This window comes from Lepidochelys olivacea (assembly GCF_965140295.1).
Source record: "Lepidochelys olivacea isolate rLepOli2 genome assembly, chromosome: 1".
NCBI classification, from domain to species: domain Eukaryota; kingdom Metazoa; phylum Chordata; order Testudines; family Cheloniidae; genus Lepidochelys; species Lepidochelys olivacea.
The window spans coordinates 109074218-109093250 of NC_140411.1; the positions used below are offsets into that span (position 1 = coordinate 109074218).

Below are 19033 nucleotides of genomic sequence, written 5' to 3' on the forward strand. Positions count from 1 at the left end.
CAGTGACATATATCTGTGAGTAGTGGTCAGATAGAAAACAGTTAGTTGAAGAAAGTGTGCACATTTCCTTGCTAATACCTGTGTCTCAGGTTTATACTACAATGAGTAGATATTGTATAAAGTGTCACACCAGTTTCCTGCCAAAAATTGTGAGCAATTTCAAAAATGAAAGACAGCACACTGTGCAGTAATAAACATTGAGCAACTATCCTCTGAAACTTTCTGGGAATGCAACAAACATAATGAAACAAAACAAATGAATAGCTAGGTGGTATCTACAGCATGAACAGTGAATCTTGACAATTTTGGACCTCCCCTTCCCACAACACACACATAAACCAAAGCAAGCAACATAGTGTAAGTTAATGAAGCCACCACAACTGTAAATTTGGTTTTGTGAATATCATATTCTTCCAGATATTTAGGAATTTTTACAGGAAATATCATACTGGATTACATGGGAGATTTGAAACTGTTGGTTTGTTTCATCATTGCGTACTGACATTTCTTTACTTTGGTTTTAGGCATGTCCAGCACTGAATCATTGTTTAAATTATTTAATCAGAGTTTTGCACATGCTTTTATTAACTGACTGTAGATTTTGTTGAAATCAAACAGCAGTATAGTAGTATGCTAATTCTGTAACCTTGGCTGCGTATATGGGGTATTCTGAAGAAAGCACAACATAAGTTGCAATATCTTCTGTGTTTTGTCAGCTTATGATGATTTGAGCTTTTTTGTCCATTTGTACAAAGGTTGTTTTTTCAAATTCTGCTGTCAGTCACACAAAGGCATCCCCACAGAAAATATTTTCAATGGGGCTGCACTGGTGTAACAGGCCTGTAGGCTACAAACAAGTAAAATTTGGAATAATTTGTGCAATTATTGCCAGACTTGTACAAATTAATCAATACACCTATTAACCATACAGGTTGAATAGCAATCCCAGCAGCAAAAGGAGCTATATTCTTCATCGTTAAGCATAGCTCACTGAGTGCTTGTGTCTTCTTTAAAATTCTAAGTAGCAAAGAAATGCTTCTTCCACAAAAGTCCTGAGAAGAAAATAGCATATGAGGCAACTCTTACTTAATCATTTCTCCCGTTTTCTCAGTAATCACTGTTTGTAAAGACGCAGATTTTTTAAGGCTGCTAGAAAGAAATATCTTTGAAAGAGGTACATAAAAAGAACTGCTAAGGATTTTTTGTATTGTCTGTGCATGTTCGGAAAGTTTCAAAAGCAAGGTGTTTCCTTGTGGTCTTATAAATGGAAGGGAAAAGCACCAGATACAGGTATTGTGACTATTTTAAGTTTTTGATCTCATCTCAACCATTTGCTAGATGCTTTATGTGTGATCATTATTTATCTATTATCATTTTGCCCTTTTTTTCTTGATGGTAAAGGTTTCTCTGCTGTTTGTATTTTAGATAGGAGTCCAAAAAGTATTTCTAAAGTACTGGCAAGTTGACCATCTCAATGATTTGCGCCTTCAGCTGCAGAGGAAAATTATAACTTGTCAAAAAGGTAACAATTACAGAACTATAATTTTTGTACATTGAGTGCAAGAGCATTTTGTGATATGGGAGTTTTCTCTTCCCTGATTAGTTATTGCATTTGTCAAGGTTCCTCCCCCACTCTGAACTCTAGGGTACAGATGTGGGGACCTGCATGAAAAACCTCCTAAGATTATCTTTACCAGCTTAGGTCAAAACTTCCCCAAGGTACAAAATATTCCACCCTTTGTCCTTGGATTGGCCGCTACCACCACCAAACTAATACTGGTTACTGGGGAAGAGCTGTTTGGACGCGTCTTTCCCCCCAAAATACTTCCCAAAACTTTGCACCCCACTTCCTGGACAAGGTTTGGTAAAAAGCCTCACAAATTTGCCTAGGTGACTACAGACGCAGACCCTTGGATCTTAAGAACAATGAACAATGAACAATCCTCCTAACACTTGCACCCCCCCTTTTCTGGGAAATGTTGGATAAAAAGCCTCACCAATTTGCATAGGTGACCACAGACCCAAACCCTTGGATCTGAGAACAATGAAAAAGCATTCAGTTTTCTTACAAGAAGACTTTTAATAAAAATAGTAGTAAATAGAAATAAAGAAATCCCCCCCTGTAAAATCAGGATGGTAGATACCTTACAGGGTAATTAGATTCAAAAACATAGAGAATCCCTCTAGGCAAAACCTTAAGTTACAAAAAAGATACACAGACAGAAATAGTTATTCTATTCAGCACAGTTCTTTTCTCAGCCATTTAAAGAAATCATAATCTAACACGTACCTAGCTAGATTACTTACTAAAAGTTCTAAGACTCCATTCCTGGTCTATCCCCGACAAAGACAGACTATAGACAGACACACAGACCCTTTGTTTCTCTCCCTCCTCCCAGCTTTTGAAAGTATCTTGTCTCCTCATTGGTCATTTTGGTCAGGTGCCAGCGAGGTTACCTTTAGCTTTTTAACCCTTTACAGGTGAGAGGAGCTTTCCCCTGGCCAGGAGGGATTTCAAAGGGGTTTACCCTTCCCTTTATATTTATGACAGCATTTGACAGATTTCCAAACAATTCCACCTCCAACTAACGACTACAGATTTTTTAGAAGTCCAGACTAACATTGTTAACAAGTGCACCTTTTGACTGACAAACCCAGTTTGAGTTCTAGTTGTTGGCTGCAATTAAAACTAAATGCTCCTTTATCAGTTCTTTTTTTATCAATGCTTCTTGTTTTTTAAAGAGCAGACAATATTTCTAGGATTTAAGTGTTTTTAATATCACTCTTAATTCCCCACTATAACAAATAGAAGATGCAAACTTTTTTAATATTTACATATATCTTTCATCCATAAAACAGCTACTTTTAATGCTACTAATTTAGGGTGTTGGTTGTCTTTATTTTGTTCTCATTTGCTGTATCTTACATATTTTCTTTTGGCTTGTTTTTTTTCTCTTTGACTTTTATGTTGGTGTCTTTACTAAGGTCATTTTGACATTTTTGGCACACTTTTTGAAGAGATACTATCGACTGTCTCCTGATTTCCTGTAGTTTCTGTTCTATTTCCAATCAGAATCTCAAATAACTATTTCAAATGCGAATATTGCTTTGTATAAAGCAGCTTCCTTCACGCTATACATTATGTATTTAGTTGGCTTGTAGCATCAACAATTCACATTAACACTTTTTTTAAAAAAAGCTGACTAGTAGACAGAAGTATGTCTTGGTTTTACAGTTGTCATGTAGTTGGCTAAAAAATGTCCTGGATATTTATTTATTTTTAAAAAACCTATCACTTTAACGATCTGTTCTTCACTAAATGGGGGTTGTAGAGAGAAAGCAGGGGAAAGAGAGAGAACACTTGAAGCAAGGGGAACAAAGTCATCTGTGTGGAAATAATAATAGGAATTAATAATGTTTCAGGTTTTGGAGGATGTTAGTTTACACAGGCCCCCATTCAACAAGGTATTGAAGCACATGTCTAACTTTAAATGCAATTAGCCCGATTGCCTCCACACATTTAACTGCATTAGAAAAGCAAAACTGGTTCATTCAGCTTTCTCTCTCATGCTGACTACCAAGAAAAGTTGAAAAACTGCACCTTATTGTATCTAGTTTGAACTCAATGACCATTAATATTCCACTTCACCACAAAGTAGACCTTCCTCAGCTGCCATAATAACGAGGTTTACAAGACATCTGCAAAGTTTAATCCTAAATAAGGAGGATGGATGCTTCCTTAGCTCCCCACAAAATTCAGTTTCTTGGCCTCTTGTTTCCAGCCTCCAGATTTGACTTCCATTTAAAAATTCACTTTCTCAGGAACAGTATTTAGAAAGCTCTCACCTATTATGGGGCAGATTTTGCCTGTCTTTACACACGTGTGGAGAAGTCTGAGGAAGCTGATGGAATAAAGAACATTCCTGTCCCACAGATGGCTTGAGTAAGGCCCAGGCAGACTTCCTCCACCCGTGCATCAGCCTGCAAAGTAAGCTGTACTCCACAAATAGGTGTAGTTGCAATTATGTAACAACTGCAAGCCCAGGAGCTTTGAGAGGTTTGGAATGCCTTCTGCTCCTCCCCAAGAGGCAGTATGACTCAACATGACCTTACATAGGCCCGTCTCCCCTAGAATAAATGGATCCCACCGAGTCTCCTGACAGCCACACAAGGGGTAGGGTACTCTTAGGCTGATGGACATCAGTCTTGTTGTACTTCAAGCCAGAGATCTTTTGAAGCTAAAGACATGTCTTTTTCTTTATGACATGTTGATTAAGGGCATAATGCAACGGCATCAAATACCAGTCATGACATTAGATTGTACAGAACAGACTCAAATCTGTAGACATGGACAATCTCTAATAGGTAATCTAGTCTTGAAATGGGTAAAGTGAAGTTTTACATTTATTTATTCAAATGTAGTCATTGTGCCTATCTCAGATTCAAAGCACAGTATAAAATGTATATCATTTTTATAAAATATTATAACAGAGCACCTCAGAGTTCTCCAAAAGAAAAACAGCCCTCATACAAAAATCTTATACATCATCCCATACATCATCCATCCAAATCTTTCCAGTCATCCCCTCAGTAATTTTCCACCCTGCCTTCAACAAAGGCCTGAGAAAACAGGTAAGTCTTTCATCATGTGTTGATAGGTCACCAAGCCCAGACTGTAGTGGAGAAAGGAGGTAAACAACTTAAACAGCCAAGTATCCCTCCCTGAAAATTGCCACCAGACCCATCCCAGATAAACCAGAAGTTGTGAGCTCAAGTACTTCAGATTATCACAGTACATTTGTACTTCAGTGTCCAAGTACGGCAGCTACCCAGGAGCAGTTCTGATCATTCTGAATCAACTACAGAACTGATTGGAGGACTGAGGGAAAAGCTAATTATCCTTTAGTTTTTCCATCATGATCCAGCCAAAGTATGAATTAATGTATCTGTGTATGGAAGCCAAATCCACAACCTGCCACAATTTCCACACATCAATCTTTGTACCAAAGGGAACCCTCAAGAATCAGGTACACCTCTGGCCTTGGAGATTCTGGACCTCAAATATTTTAGGTGGCCAACATAAATGAGGAAAGCAATGCAGTAAGGACTACATTATGAACAGTAGAGCCTGCCAAAAGATGACACTTGTATTTTGCTTCCAATTGGAGGTTTCAAAATTTGTTTTCGTTCTGCATTGGAATGAAAGCAAAAACTCTCAAACATTTTAATGAAGACAGAATTTTGTTGAAATGTCCGTTTTTGGATTGAAACCAGATCTGTTCAATTCAGAAAGTTTGTGGAAGGCGGTGTGGGTGGAGAAAGTCTTTCTCTCTGTCTTCTCAATGAACTTAGTCAAAACCGATACATCTCTGCCTCAGTGAAACAGCATATTTCATCAAAAATATTATGACCAGCATGTCAATTTCAGTTTCCCATCCTCTGTCAGTCCTGCTAACAATCATAATGGAGATTTATCCAGCACAAATATATTTCTTATCCTCTGCCATTGGTTCACTTTTGCTTTATTTATCTTTAAAAAAATAAAACAAAAATATCTAAAACAAAGTTAAAAAGGTTTCAGAGCTTTAGAGATATGGTGTTTTCTTCAAGATGATTTAGGATTTTCTGCTTAAATGTTTAGCAAATATCCCATTTGCTCTGAAAATATGTTTCAGAAAGTACAGCAGGTGAAGGAACAATTCTGTATCATTAAGCTCTTTCAATATTGTGTATTTGAGAGCAGTGAACTCTCCTAGATTATGTTCTGTGCATGTATTCATTACCTCCTCAACACCAGCATTTTATGAGTTCAGATTCAGTAATGTGTGTGTCAAATATGAAGCCTCTCATAAAATTGTCAAAAGAAAATTCACTATTAATTTCCTTTTGAACTAAATAAGGTTAGTTCATTAATATTTCTGATGTTAAAGAAGTCAACTTTTATTATAAAATGTGGCTAGAGAGATTGAGACATGGTTGGCTACAATAATGGAAATGTAAACCCTCAAATTCCTCCATTATAAACATGCTTGAAATAGATAAGACTGGGTCAATTCAAACCCCAGTGAATTTTGGACACAGAGAATATTGATATATTCACATTAACCTTTCCTGCATTTCAAGCAATTAAACACTGAGCATCCCTAAGAAAATCTAATTATAAATATATAAACAAGGACAAGGAAGGTGATAGCAAATACCTTATGTTGCTCTCAGCTTTATCCTCTTTATTTTATTCAGTAACATTTTACATCCCTGGAACACATTTTTCCCGTAGATTAGTTTAGCATGACTGTTTTCTATTTCATTTTATACTATGGCATTCTTAAGAGCTAAATATTCAATTGTGCAATTAAAAAAAAAAGCCTTATGCTTTTTAGATTTTTGGCATGTCTTTACCTTAAAACCTTAACATCATATTTTTCATTGTTTTGGTGTTTTTTTCCCTTGACCTCAACATTGAATAAAGGCTGTGGTCAAATTTTGCTCACCTTACTCACAGGAATATTTCCGGTGGCTGTAATGGGACTAACTGCGTGAAGGAGATGAGTGAGATTTGACTCAATGTGGATATGTGTTCTTACTAGATGAAAGTCAAAGTGATAAAATCACCTAAATATTTCTCGCATCAGTTAAATAATCCTAAAACAGCTTCCTAGTGGGACACACTGCACTTCTAACCCTGGAAAAAGACGATACATGTGATTTTAATTTGTGACATTTTCATGAATGTAAAGAAAAACTTTATTTGGTGATTGTAGGGGTGTATTACATTTAAATATATGTATTTTATTTTATTTTATTTTTTCTCCCTGAAACCTTTACATTTTTACTATGGGGAACTAATGCACATGATTTTCAGGCAGAAGGACTTATGAAATAGTCCAAGCACTTTTTAAAATTCTCTAAAACATTTGTGAAATTGTTTCTTGTAAAGTGTGACATGTGTGTAGAATATACATGATGGTGGTGTAGTAGGAATATTTTAGTAACATAATTTTAAATGACGTGTATAACTCGCCTATGGCTTCATCACTCATGTGTAATGTGATCATCCCAAACTCATGCAAATAGACCTTTATGCACACTACGCTATCTGTTCCTTGTACTGTGTGTGTATATATACAATTTGATTTAGAATAAAATATCCACCCACAAACTCTGAGTATTCTGTTGATTATTTAAAATTACAAGTAAAGTACAATACAGTTCGCTCACTCTTCCTACTAAGCCACAGCACATACTCAATTATTACTGCCCCCATAGGTAGGCCAATAACTCCATCCACCCACCTCTCTTGGAACAACATATATCTAAAATAACAATTGTATCCAGATGTCCATATGAAAAACTCTAGTATTCAAAGGATGATACTGTTACATTACAAAGAATGTAAATATACATTCTTTATAATATATGGAACCCAGAGACTCTATCCCCTTAGACAGTTTTTATTAATCTCTTGTCATAGGTTGGGAGACTAAGAGTTTAATTTTTGTACATAATAAGGAGAGAAACATTGAATGAATGTAAGAAAAGGCTATTATCTCTTTTGCAATTGGACAGGTGCCAACATTGTTTCCCACTATGAGGAAGTTCACAAACTGTACATTCTATCATATAGAAAATTAGCACATTGTGAGCCAAATGATGTTTTAAATTTGTGCCATAATATTCTCCTCTCACACTCCCTAGCGTAAGCTTCATAGTGTGATATAAGCAAAGGGGAGAAAAATTGCCAGTGAAACTAAATACTGAGTAATGGTAACTCAAACTGGTAAATGAGTTTATTACTATGCCTCAGTTTAGGCATTGTTATTAGTGAGCAAAAAATGCATATTGTCCATTTTGGTATGCAATTGGTAGAGAAAGCCTAATATTTCTTTCTCCTTTTATAAAGGAATATTGCTAGATATTTATTCACACTATCCATTTTACAGCTGAATGCACAATAATATTAAGTTATTCATTGTTGAATTCTATCTTTCATTGATCTATATCTTTTTTTCTTCCATTATGGCAGTTGTAAGAGGATTTCTAGCTCGCCAGCGTTTGCTACAGAAGATGAGCATCAAACAGCAAGAGGTCACATCAATCAAAGGCTTTCTGCAGAATGCAGAGGATATGGGGTTGAAAGCATATGATGCTTTGGTCATTCAGAATGCTTCTGACATTGCTCGGGAAAATGACCAGCTCCGCAATGAAATGAATGCTGCTTATTGTAGGGAAAAGTTAGAGGTTAGAAACAGGCAAGAAGAAGCCCCCAAAAGGTAAGGAGGGAAAGCAACTTCTCTAACTGTAGGAATCAGTTTTCCTAAAGTTCTCAGTGCAGTCCATGCTAGTCATGGCAGTAATAATGCTCATATGTAAACTTGACTCTGGCTTCTTTAAATGTATGCTTAAATGACTCTTGGGTCTTCATTAAATACTTTTCTAGTTTGTAAAGCCAAATCAAGTAGTTAATTTTAGCTGCATAAAGCAACGATGTACAAGCTATCAGATTTAGGAGGTACCAGCACATACAATAACTATTGTTTAAATCTGTCAGACATTTTAGCATTTAAAAATAAATAGTGTTTCAGTATAAGTGAAATAGATTTTAAGTGAGACTTTTTAATAAATAAATAATAAATAATAATAACTCTAACTTAGAAAATTCAGCTGGATACGTGCCAAGATAACAGGAACAGCTATGAAGGCATAAAAAAGGCAGTGAAGTCCAGACTGAGAAATGTGCCTAATAGATTGCCAAGAGGATCTTTTCTTCTCATTTAAAAAAATCGCCTAACATTTAGCTTTAATTGGAAGTTTAATGAACCTATTCTAGCAAATCTAGCAAATATTCTAGCATCCATCCCTGTACAGATACCTGCATGGAGAGGTGGTTTTTGTAATAGAAACTTATTATCTGTGTCTATAACTCACTGATCATAGGAATGTTTATTTTTCCACAGAAGCTTGATTCCAGCTCATTGTATCTTATCAGAAACAGCTCCCCCTTGCCTCCGTTGACTCTGTCGGATGATTTTTATTGAAGTAAAAATGACAGTGGGTCTGTTTAATTAACTTCAGATATCCCAGTGATTAAATACTGAAGGAAATGCCTTTGTAGGAAAGACTGTAATTAAACATTACACTGAAAACAAATTATCCACTGAGCACCAAGCTTTCATCTTTAGCTATTTCATGTACTACATGGGCAGCTGGCTATATCCTGTAGTTGAATCCAGCTCTGCTGGTGATCTGCCATGCAGAAATACAATTATAAAAACAAATGCTGGAGAGCTTGTTTGTAAAGTTCTTGTACTGCCATCTTTTAGTTACTACAGTACGTTACTACACTGTATTACAAGGCTGGTTTTAGACATCTGGAAGGTGTCTTCAGTTACTTTTAATCTAAGTAACTCTTGCTTTTTAAGATTGAAGGACTTTGGTGCAGGGGGGGTGGGGGGAGGTCTAATTTTCACCAGCTTGTTGGAATTGAGCTAGCAACGTTATTTTCCAGTATATAATGGAAACTGCAGAGATTTTAAGTACAATCACTACAATAAGTTAGAAAAATCCAAAGTTGTGCTCAAAATGATAATAGAGGAAAGCTTAAACAAGAAGACTTGTGTTGGTGTTTTGGTAGGATATAACACAAAGCCCAATTCATCTGTTAAAAGGTTACAATATTTTGTACAACTAGAATTTCTAGTTGTCTTTTTTAGAAAACAGTGATGAAAGTTCAGCATTTGCTGCCTCAGTAACTTTCTATTAAAATGCATTTCCCAGAAATGATCATTCAGATTGAAATCCTAGCTCTTGATTGTGCTTAACAATCAAAGTGTGAACAATTCATTCAATGAATGTCTGATCAACAATATGAAAGTGCTTGAGGAAAGCTGTATTTGGGTGAAAAAGATCCAGTGTCCTCTTTTATCATAACACAGGAAATGGAAGAATGCTAGCAGCTTGATCTGGATTTGTTTGTCAGAAGATTACTACACACCCTCTAGGCACACCAGGGGTGTTGGAAGATTGTTTACCAAAAAGCCATTGTTATGTTTGCATGAACAGGTTCATTGTTATCATTTGAATAATGCATCTGGGCATCTTTTCTGTGTTTTCAGAGCTGAAGATAGGGGTGGGAAAGTCTCTGAGGACAGCTTTGCCGGCTGCCGAACGCCTAAGCATTTTCATTCCAGTTCTGTGCCTGTCCCCATGGCAGTGGATGTCTTGGTACATTCTGTGGCTGGATCATCCATCAGATCCCCCTCCCTGCACTCTGTGTTCAGCATGGATGATAGTAATACCCTGCCATCACCAAGGAAACAGCCTCCTCCCAAACCAAAGAGGGACCCCAACACACGACTGAGCGCTTCATACGAGGCCGTTAGCGCTTGCCTGTCGGCAGCTTCTAAGGAAACAGCTAATGAAGGTTAGGCAGAAAGGAAGTAACCCACACAAACATTGATCTTTTGACTCTGAATCTTTAAAACATTTTCAGATGCCTTCATAAAGTCTCATTTCCTTAGAATTTCTTCAGTGGCAGTAAATAAAATTGCCAATTTATCAGTAATTTCTAAATCAGAAAATAACTATTCATTTGTTCTAATTTCCTAGTTTGTCAACAACAAAAAACTATTTACAGAGTTCTCCCTGGAGATAAGTGAGCTGTGTCAATTTTAGCCATTCTGCCCTATTAACTATTTTATTTTACCTTTTAAACAGTGTTATAATTCTTTTGACAGCTAAAGTAGAACATTTTGAATGTTGAATTTTACCAGGTTAGCTCTAAATTATCTACTCTTTTTCTCCACATTAATATGAAGGCACAAGAATAAACCACACCAGAGAGCGTCACTTTAGTTGTGAGTTAAGTGACTTATATGAGAATTCACATGTGGTGAACTTGGATGTAATGGTACGCAGATCATACTGAAATAGAATGAAAGTCCACAAATGTTTCAAAGCATTCAGTGTGTAAGCTGCAATTCTGATTAAAGTAGTCTTGCTCCCTTGCCTTCTTCAAATTAAAGAGGAAGAAATGCTTTTCACTCTCCCTTGTTAAGCCTGAGTAATCAGATTTTGCCTAGAGGCTAGCAGTTCCTTCCTCTGCTGCAATCGGGGTGGGAAATAATGTACAACCACTCTGTAGCCACTAGTATGGTGGCTAGAGGCCCTGCATGTCCTCTTTGCCTGATAATTTAGGTTGATGTGTCTATGTCAGATCTATTTCCATCTTTCCTATCCTCCTTCTGGCCCATCCACCCCTGAAACCGCTCCTTGTGTTCCAGAGGGGAGAGAAGCAGTTAAAGGATGGAGAGTTCCAGTCCATGTTTGAGGCTTTCTATCCCAGTTCAGTGAAACTGCAGCAGTTGCACAGTGTTTGGGCCTTCTGTATCCAGCAGTGCTAGGGAGGAATCATTTATCTACAATCAAATGGTTCTTTGAAATAATGACAATTTTTATTTATGTTAATGTTAGTGTATATGTAAAAAGAACAGGAGTACTTGTGGCACCTTAGAGATTAAGAAATGTATTAGAGCATAAGCTTTCGTGGGCTACAGCCCACTTCATTGGATGCATAGAATGGAACGTATAGTAAGAAGATATATATACATACATACAGATAAGTTGGAAGTTACCATACAAACTGTGAGAGGCTAATTAGTTAGGATGAGCTATTATCAGCAGGAGAAAAAATCTTTTCTCGTGATAATCAAGATGGCCCATTTAGACAGTTGACAAGAAGGTGTGAGGATATTTAACTTTAGGGAAATAGATTCAATATGTGTAACGACCCAGCCACTCCTATTCAAACCCAAGTTAATGGTATCTAGTTTGCATATTAATTCAAGCTCAGCAGTTTCTCGATGGAGTCTGTTTTTGAAGCTTTTCTGTTGCAAAATTGCCACCCTTAAATCTTTTACTGAGTGGCCAGAGAGGTTGAAATGTTCTCCAACTGGTTTTTGAATGTTATGATTCCTGATGTCAGATTTGTGTCCATTTATTCCTTTGCGTAGAGACTGTCCGGTTTGGCCAATGTACATGGCAGAGGGGCATTGCTGGCACATGATGGCATATATCACATTGGTAGATGTGCAGGTGAACGAGCCCCTGATGGCATGGCTAATGTGATTAGGTCCTATGATGGTATCACTTGAATAAATATGTGGACAGAGTTGGCATCGGGCTTTGTTGCAAGGATAGGTTCCTGGGTTAGTGTTTTTGGTGTGTGGTTGCTGGAGAGTATTTGCTTCAGGTTGCGGGGCTGTCTGTAAGTGAGGACTGGTCTGTCTGCCAAGATCTGTGAGAGTGAGGGATCATTTTTCAGGATAGGTTGTAAATCTTTGATGATGCGCTGGAGAGGTTTTAGTTGGGGGCTGAAGGTGACAGCTAGTGGTGTTCTGTTATTTTCTTTGTTGGGCCTGTCCTGTAGTAGGTGACTTCTGGGTACTCTTCTGGCTCTGTCAATCTGTTTTTTCACTTCAGCAGGTGAGTATTGTAGTTTTAAGAATGCTTGGTAGAGATCTTGTAGGAGTTTGTCTCTGTCTGAGGGATTGGAGCAAATCTGGTTGTATCTTAGAGCTTGGCTGTAGACAATGGATCGTGTGGTGTGTCCTGGTATAGCAGTCATTGGTTTCCCGTATAGGGTGGTGTTTATGTGACCATCGCTTATTAGCACCGTAGTGTCCAGGAAATGGACCGCTTGTGTGGATTGGTCTAGGCTGAGGTTGATGGTGGGATGGAAATTTTTGAAATCATGGTGGAATTCTTCAAGGGCTTCTTTTCCATGGGTCCAGGTGATGAAGATGTCATCAGTGTAGCACAAGTAGAGTAGGGTTGTGAGGGGACGAGAGCTAAGGAAGTGTTGTTCTAAGTCAGCCATAAAAATGTTAGCGTACTGTGGGGCCATCTGGGTACACATAGCAGTGCCTCTGACTTGAAGGTATATATTGTCCCCAAATGTGAAATAGTTGTGGGTGAGGACAAAGTCACAAAGGTCAGGCACCAGGTTTTCCGTGGCATTATCGGGGATATTGTTCCTGATAGCTTGTAGTCCATCTTTGTGTGGAAAGTTGGTGTAGAGGGCTTCTACATCCATAGGTGCCAGGAGGGTGTTTTCTGGAAGATCACTGATGGATTGTAGTTTCCTCAGAAAGTCAGGGAAAGTGTATATGTACTAATTTATAAGTCACCTAGCATCTTTGAAGGTACATGGGCTAAATAAATGTGAAATTATTGAAGCAGATTCTTTACTTTGCCCAAGTTCTGATGGGAATGACAGATTGGAGGTCTGTCCAATGAGGCAGCTATAGCTCCATGATTCTCTACCCCAAGTGGAGCCTGGGGCTACTCTAACTGGTGACAGCTAGCCAGGATTCTAAGGGATCAATTACCAGTGGAGCATAGCCCCTGGCATGCCATCCACTTCCCCTCCTGCACCACAGGCTGTGAGGAGGGTAACTACAACCTGGTTATGCCAGCTCTAAACCTTTGAGAGAATGTCCTCCCTCATGTTCCGGTATTACTGATTACTTTGATGACTAAACTTTAATACTACTGATAGCAAGGCAAGATTCCATCTCTTCACCTCCAATGATAGAGGCCAGTGGTTTTTGAAGCAGAAAGTCCCGAGTCTTATCTCTTATTCCATATGTGTGTGAGTTAGCTTTTGACCAGAGCTCATTACAATACCTTGAATGCTATCGAATTAAGGTTTAAGTACAAAACCTTTGTAAGCCGTTATCTTGCAGAAGACTCAAGACCTTGATCTGTTGTTAATATATATATATATTTCCCTTTCAGTATTGACCCGACCAAGGCCACACAGTGATGATTATAGCACCATGAAAAAGATTCCTCCCAGAAAGCCAAAAAGAAGTCCCAACACAAAGCTCAGTGGCTCTTATGAAGAGATATCTGGCCAAAAGCCTGGGGATGTGAAACATTCAAATGTAGTATCTAAAACAGGTGGTCATGACATTATGACAATACAAAGAGCAGCTTCTGCTGATGGGCCACATCACAGCACGTTGAGTTTGTGTATGTCACAGGAAGAGGAGGAAACTGAGCCGGTGTATATTGAAATGGTAGGGAATGCTATGATGAATAGTTCTGCTGAACCAGAAAGCCCAGACCAAGGAGAGTCTGTTTATGAAGAGATGAAATATTTTTTACCGGAAGAAGGCAGCAATGGTAATGGGATGGTTCCATTAGTGACCAGATCTCCTCCACTGTTGTTTGAGAGCAAAAACTCTGTACCAGTTGAAGAACTTGATGCAAATAATCAAGCAGCCTTGGGCTATAAAGACTCTTATGACATTCCAGCCCCTTTCCCAAACTTGCTTCCCCATAGGCCCCCACTTCTTGTGTTTCCTCCAACCCCTGTAACATGCTCACCTGCTTCTGATGAATCACCCCTAACACCACTAGAAGTGAAAAAGCTTCCTGTCCTGGAAACAAATCTAAAATACCCTGTGCAGTCAGAGGGTTCAAGTCCTCTATCCCCACAGTATTCCAAAAACCAGAAAGGGGAGAATGAAAGGCCTTCATCCCCAGGTTTGGCTGTATTTAATGTTTCAAGCAGAGTATCTCCTCCTTCAACTCCTCCTCCTCCTCTCCCTCCCCCACCTCCTCCTATGCCCCCATCTGTTTCCTATCGACCTTCTTCACATTTTACTTTCCCCCTAGAGACTTGTGCTACTTTTCTGGTTAATACAGGGAAAACAGGAACAAACTCAGATCCATCAAAAGTACCTCAGAGACCAAGTCCTGTTCAAGTTGGAGGTTCATCTTCCCCATTCTCCAAGCTGCCTTACTCCCCAGTAAAGGTGGTAAGATCTGAGCACAGGAAATCAAACTCCAACTCATCATCTACACTTCCATACAGCCCTACAAACACAAGACCCTTGACCAGTCCCCTTGATGAGTTAACTAGCTTGTTCAACTCAGGACGGAGTATGCTTCGAAAGTCTGCGGCAGGAAGAAAGATTAGGGAGCCTGAAGGTAAGCTTGATTGGAATGCTTCACCTTACTATGTGTTCTTTCTGCATAAACTCAGTTGACAATATCTGTACCACAATATTTGTGCCAGTTCTCTTGGTTGTGGTATTAAATTTAAAAGTGAACTGAAAAGCACTGGTAAGTAAGTAACTCTTCTGTCACACTGTCAGAACTGCACCTTCACCAACTATGCCAGCCTCCAACATCCACTTCCCCCACAAATGTCCTCATGCTTTCTTCCACACTCATGCTTATGCAGTGAATACACTCCCTTTGTTCCATCAGCTCCCTCTCCAAGTCCCACTCTGCCACCACCTACATGAACTCTGCTAACTGATTGTGGCTAAGGTAGGCTAGGTAATGATTTTTGTCTTGGGGCAGTCTGAGATATCTGATACTTTTTTTTTATTCGTATAGTACAAAGCAAAAGAGGAAAATGTATATTTTTACACAAACATTGCATAGGTTTTTGTGTTTCCCACTCTCCTGTCCTCCATGTGCCACTTATCCTCTTGAATGTAAGCTCTTTGTGGCACAGATATTGTCCACCTTTGTGTTTGTACTGCACCTAGCATAATGTGGTCCTCTTCCTGATGGAGGCTCTGTGAAGTATGGAAATATAGGTATTTAATAATAATAACTAGATTATTTTAAGATCCCAACTATTAAGAGAACATATGTATAGAATTAAATTACAAAAATACTTACATTCTAAACAAAAGACCACAAACAGATCTCAAAATTACTCAGCATAACATATCTGGAGAACCAGTATGGTCTTTTCAATTTGTTGGCTAACTGCCAGACTGATGTGTGTGTGTATGTGTGTGTGTACGTGTGCATGGGCATCACAACATGGGGAATAGATGGCCAGCCCTCTGTGGAGAAAGAGGTGGTTAGGGACTATTTAGAAAAGCTGGATGTGCACAAGTCCATGGGGCCGGACGAGTTGCATCCGAGAGTGCTAAAGGAACTGGCGGCTGTGATTGCAGGGCCATTGGCCATTATCTTTGAAAACTCGTGGCGAAGGGGGGAAGTCCCGGATGACTGGAAAAAAGCTAATGTAGTGCCAATCTCTAAAAAAGGGAAGAAGGAGGATCCTGGGAACTACAGGCCAGTCAGCCTCACTTCAGTCCCCGGAAAAATCATGGAGCAGGTCCTCAAAGAATCAATCCTGAAGCACTTACATGAGAGGAAAGTGATCAGGAACAGTCAGCATGGATTCACCAAGGGCAAGTCATGCCTGACTAATCTAATCGCCTTCTATGATGAGATTACTGGTTCTGTGGATGAAGGGAAAGCAATGGATGTATTGTTTCTTGACTTTAGCAAAGCTTTTGACACGGTCTCCCACAGTATTCTTGTCAGCAAGTTAAAGAAGTACGGGCTGGATGAATGCACAATAAGGTGGGTAGAAAGTTGGCTAGATTGTCGGGCTCAACGGGTAGTGATCAATGGCTCCATGTCTAGTTGGCAGCCGGTGTCAAGTGGAGTGCCCCAGGGGTCGGTCCTGGGGCCGGTTTTGTTCAATATCTTCATAAATGATCTGGAGGATGGTGTGGATTGCGCTCTCAGCAAATTTGCGGATGATACTAAACTGGGAGGAGTGGTAGATACGCTGGAGGGCAGGGATAAGATACAGAGGGACCTAGACAAATTGGAGGATTGGGCCAAAAGAAATCTGATGAGATTCAATAAGGATAAGTGCAGGGTCCTGCACTTAGGACGGAAGAACCCAATGCACAGCTACAGACCGAATGGCTAGGCAGCAGTTCTGCGGAAAAGGACCTAGGGGTGACAGTGGACGAGAAGCTGGATATGAGTCAGCAGTGTGCCCTTGTTGCCAAGAAGGCCAATGGCATTTTGGGATGTATAAGTAGGGGCATAGCGAGCAGATCGAGGGACGTGATCGTCCCCCTCTATTCGACATTGGTGAGGCCTCCTCTGGAGTACTGTGTCCAGTTTTGGGCCCCACACTACAGGAAGGATGTGGATAAATTGGAAAGAGTCCAGCGAAGGGCAACAAAAATGATTAGGGGCCTGTAACACATGACTTATGAGGAGAGGCTGAGGGAACTGGGATTGTTTAGTCTGCAGAAGAGAAGAATGAGGGGGGATTTGATAGCTGCTTTCAACTACCTGAGAGGTGGTTCCAGAGAGGATGGTTCTAGACTATTCTCAGTGGTAGAAGAGGACAGGACAAGGAGTAATGGTCTCAAGTTGCAGTGGGGGAGGTTTAGGTTGGATATTAGGAAAAACTTTTTCACTAGGAGGGTGGTGAAACACTGGAATGCGTTGCCTAGGGAGGTGGTGGAATCTCCTTCCTTAGAAGTTTTTAAGGTCAGGCTTGACAAAGCCCTGGCTGGGATGATTTAATTGGGGATTGGTCCTGCTTTTGAGCAGGGGGTTGGACTAGATGACCTCCTGAGGTCCCTTCCAACCCTGATATTCTATGATTCTATGTGAGAGAGAGAGAATGTGTTCACTGGCACTATTCTTCAGAAGTACTACAGTCAGGAGAATCTCCATGTTTTTCATTTTCACAACTTTTTGCAAACAATGCCTGTTTTAAAGCAAAATAATGCCAAAATAAAACATTATGCCCACCTCTTCAACCATATTTAAAAGAAACTATTCATAGCTCAGGTTCAAAGAAATGTAAAAAATTCATACACCACCCCAAGTTGTGATGCGTGGTAGTTTGCTGATTCCTTGTGGGCTGTTTTAAGGTATTTCTTCCAGCTCAGGTACCTATTTTATGACAGTCATTGGCTATGTTGCTTCCTCAATAAACAGGTATAAATATGGAACATTACCCTGAGATCACAAAGGGAAGATAGGGTTTTTTTAATGCTTACTTTGCTATTGCTCCAGTTTCACAGAGAAACTGGCCCACAAAATAAAACAACCTGTGTCAGAAGCAGATGAATTAGAAACAAATGGCCTGTTTTAATGAAATATATATGTTGTAGTTGTGAGAAATCAGGGAATAAAAATGCAGAAAATGTATGAGCAGATTATGCAGTTCCTCAAGTTTTCTCTGAAATGTCTATTTTTCTTCTACCAGTCAGTTCTTACACTACAAATTTAAATGTTTTTCTTCACATTCCAATAGTTTAAAGAAAATGACTGGGTAGTACATCATATGAAGATGAGTTTACAATGTCAATTCAATGGCAATATCTTGAATGCAAAACTGTATTTTGTATATTTCAGTAGGTTAGCTGTATCGTAGAGAAAATTTACTTTCATTTGAAGACTTCAGTTCAGATTTTCATTATTATGTTTTCTAGAAGACATGAGTTTGGATAATGCAACCATGTTTCTCCATTTAGAAGAATTTAAGTCTCCAATCTAATGCAAGAGGGGTTGCAACGAAACACACACACACACACAATGCCTAATTGGTGACCAGGCTTTCAGATTGCAGAGCGAAGTCCATTGTACCTGATGCAATTGAGCCAGAAGCTTGTCACTTTACATACATATTTTTGAGACCATAATATTTTACAGATCCTTATTCAATCGTTCACCTTGTACAAGGAGCAAAAGGTTTAGGACATTTTGTTAATTTATTTTATTGTACAGAATAGTGATGCTCCAGACTGGTGTGCGTGCAAATTATGAATTCTTAGAGTTCATCTTGATGTCAGCAGTTACTTTAGCTATATTAATAATGCAGCTGGCAGGTCTTTTAATGTCTGATTCAAAAGTGGAGTCTGGTCATGTGGTTTAATGTTACTTTTTAAATTTAATAACAACCACATACCAAAAAAAAAAAAAATGCAGTGCAGCTACTCTCCAAAAAGAGTAGTGTGCCGGCTGTCCTTCTTGGATAGTCCTAGTCTGTGGGGAGTGTCAGCATTTTGTTTAATACCAGAATCTGTTAATTTAAAATCTGGGATTATTGAATGGATGATCCTCTTTTCCAACTTTGAACCCATATCTGGCCCAGTAATTAGCTTTGTTTGTGTAAATATTCATGGCATATTTAAATTGGGTCTGATTTCCTAATTTCAAACATAATGAAAAACTATGTATA

The 19033-nt window shown here is 38.9% G+C and overlaps 1 protein-coding gene across 5 annotated transcripts in view; it reads left to right on the forward strand.

The window, feature by feature from the left end:
- MYO16 (myosin XVI) overlaps window positions 1-19033 on the forward strand; it is a 637262-nt gene that overhangs the window by 563329 nt on the left and 54900 nt on the right. For 4 of the 5 annotated variants that reach the window (XM_084616853.1, XM_084616854.1, XM_084616856.1 and 1 more), the window contains exons 29-32: window positions 1426-1522; window positions 8024-8270; window positions 10113-10420; window positions 13795-14994. In XM_084616853.1, coding sequence (XP_084472979.1) covers window positions 1426-1522; window positions 8024-8270; window positions 10113-10420; window positions 13795-14994 — 1852 coding nt within the window. The remainder of the gene's footprint in view (window positions 1-1425; window positions 1523-8023; window positions 8271-10112; window positions 10421-13794; window positions 14995-19033) is intronic. The other variant, XM_084616855.1, reaches the window with a different exon arrangement.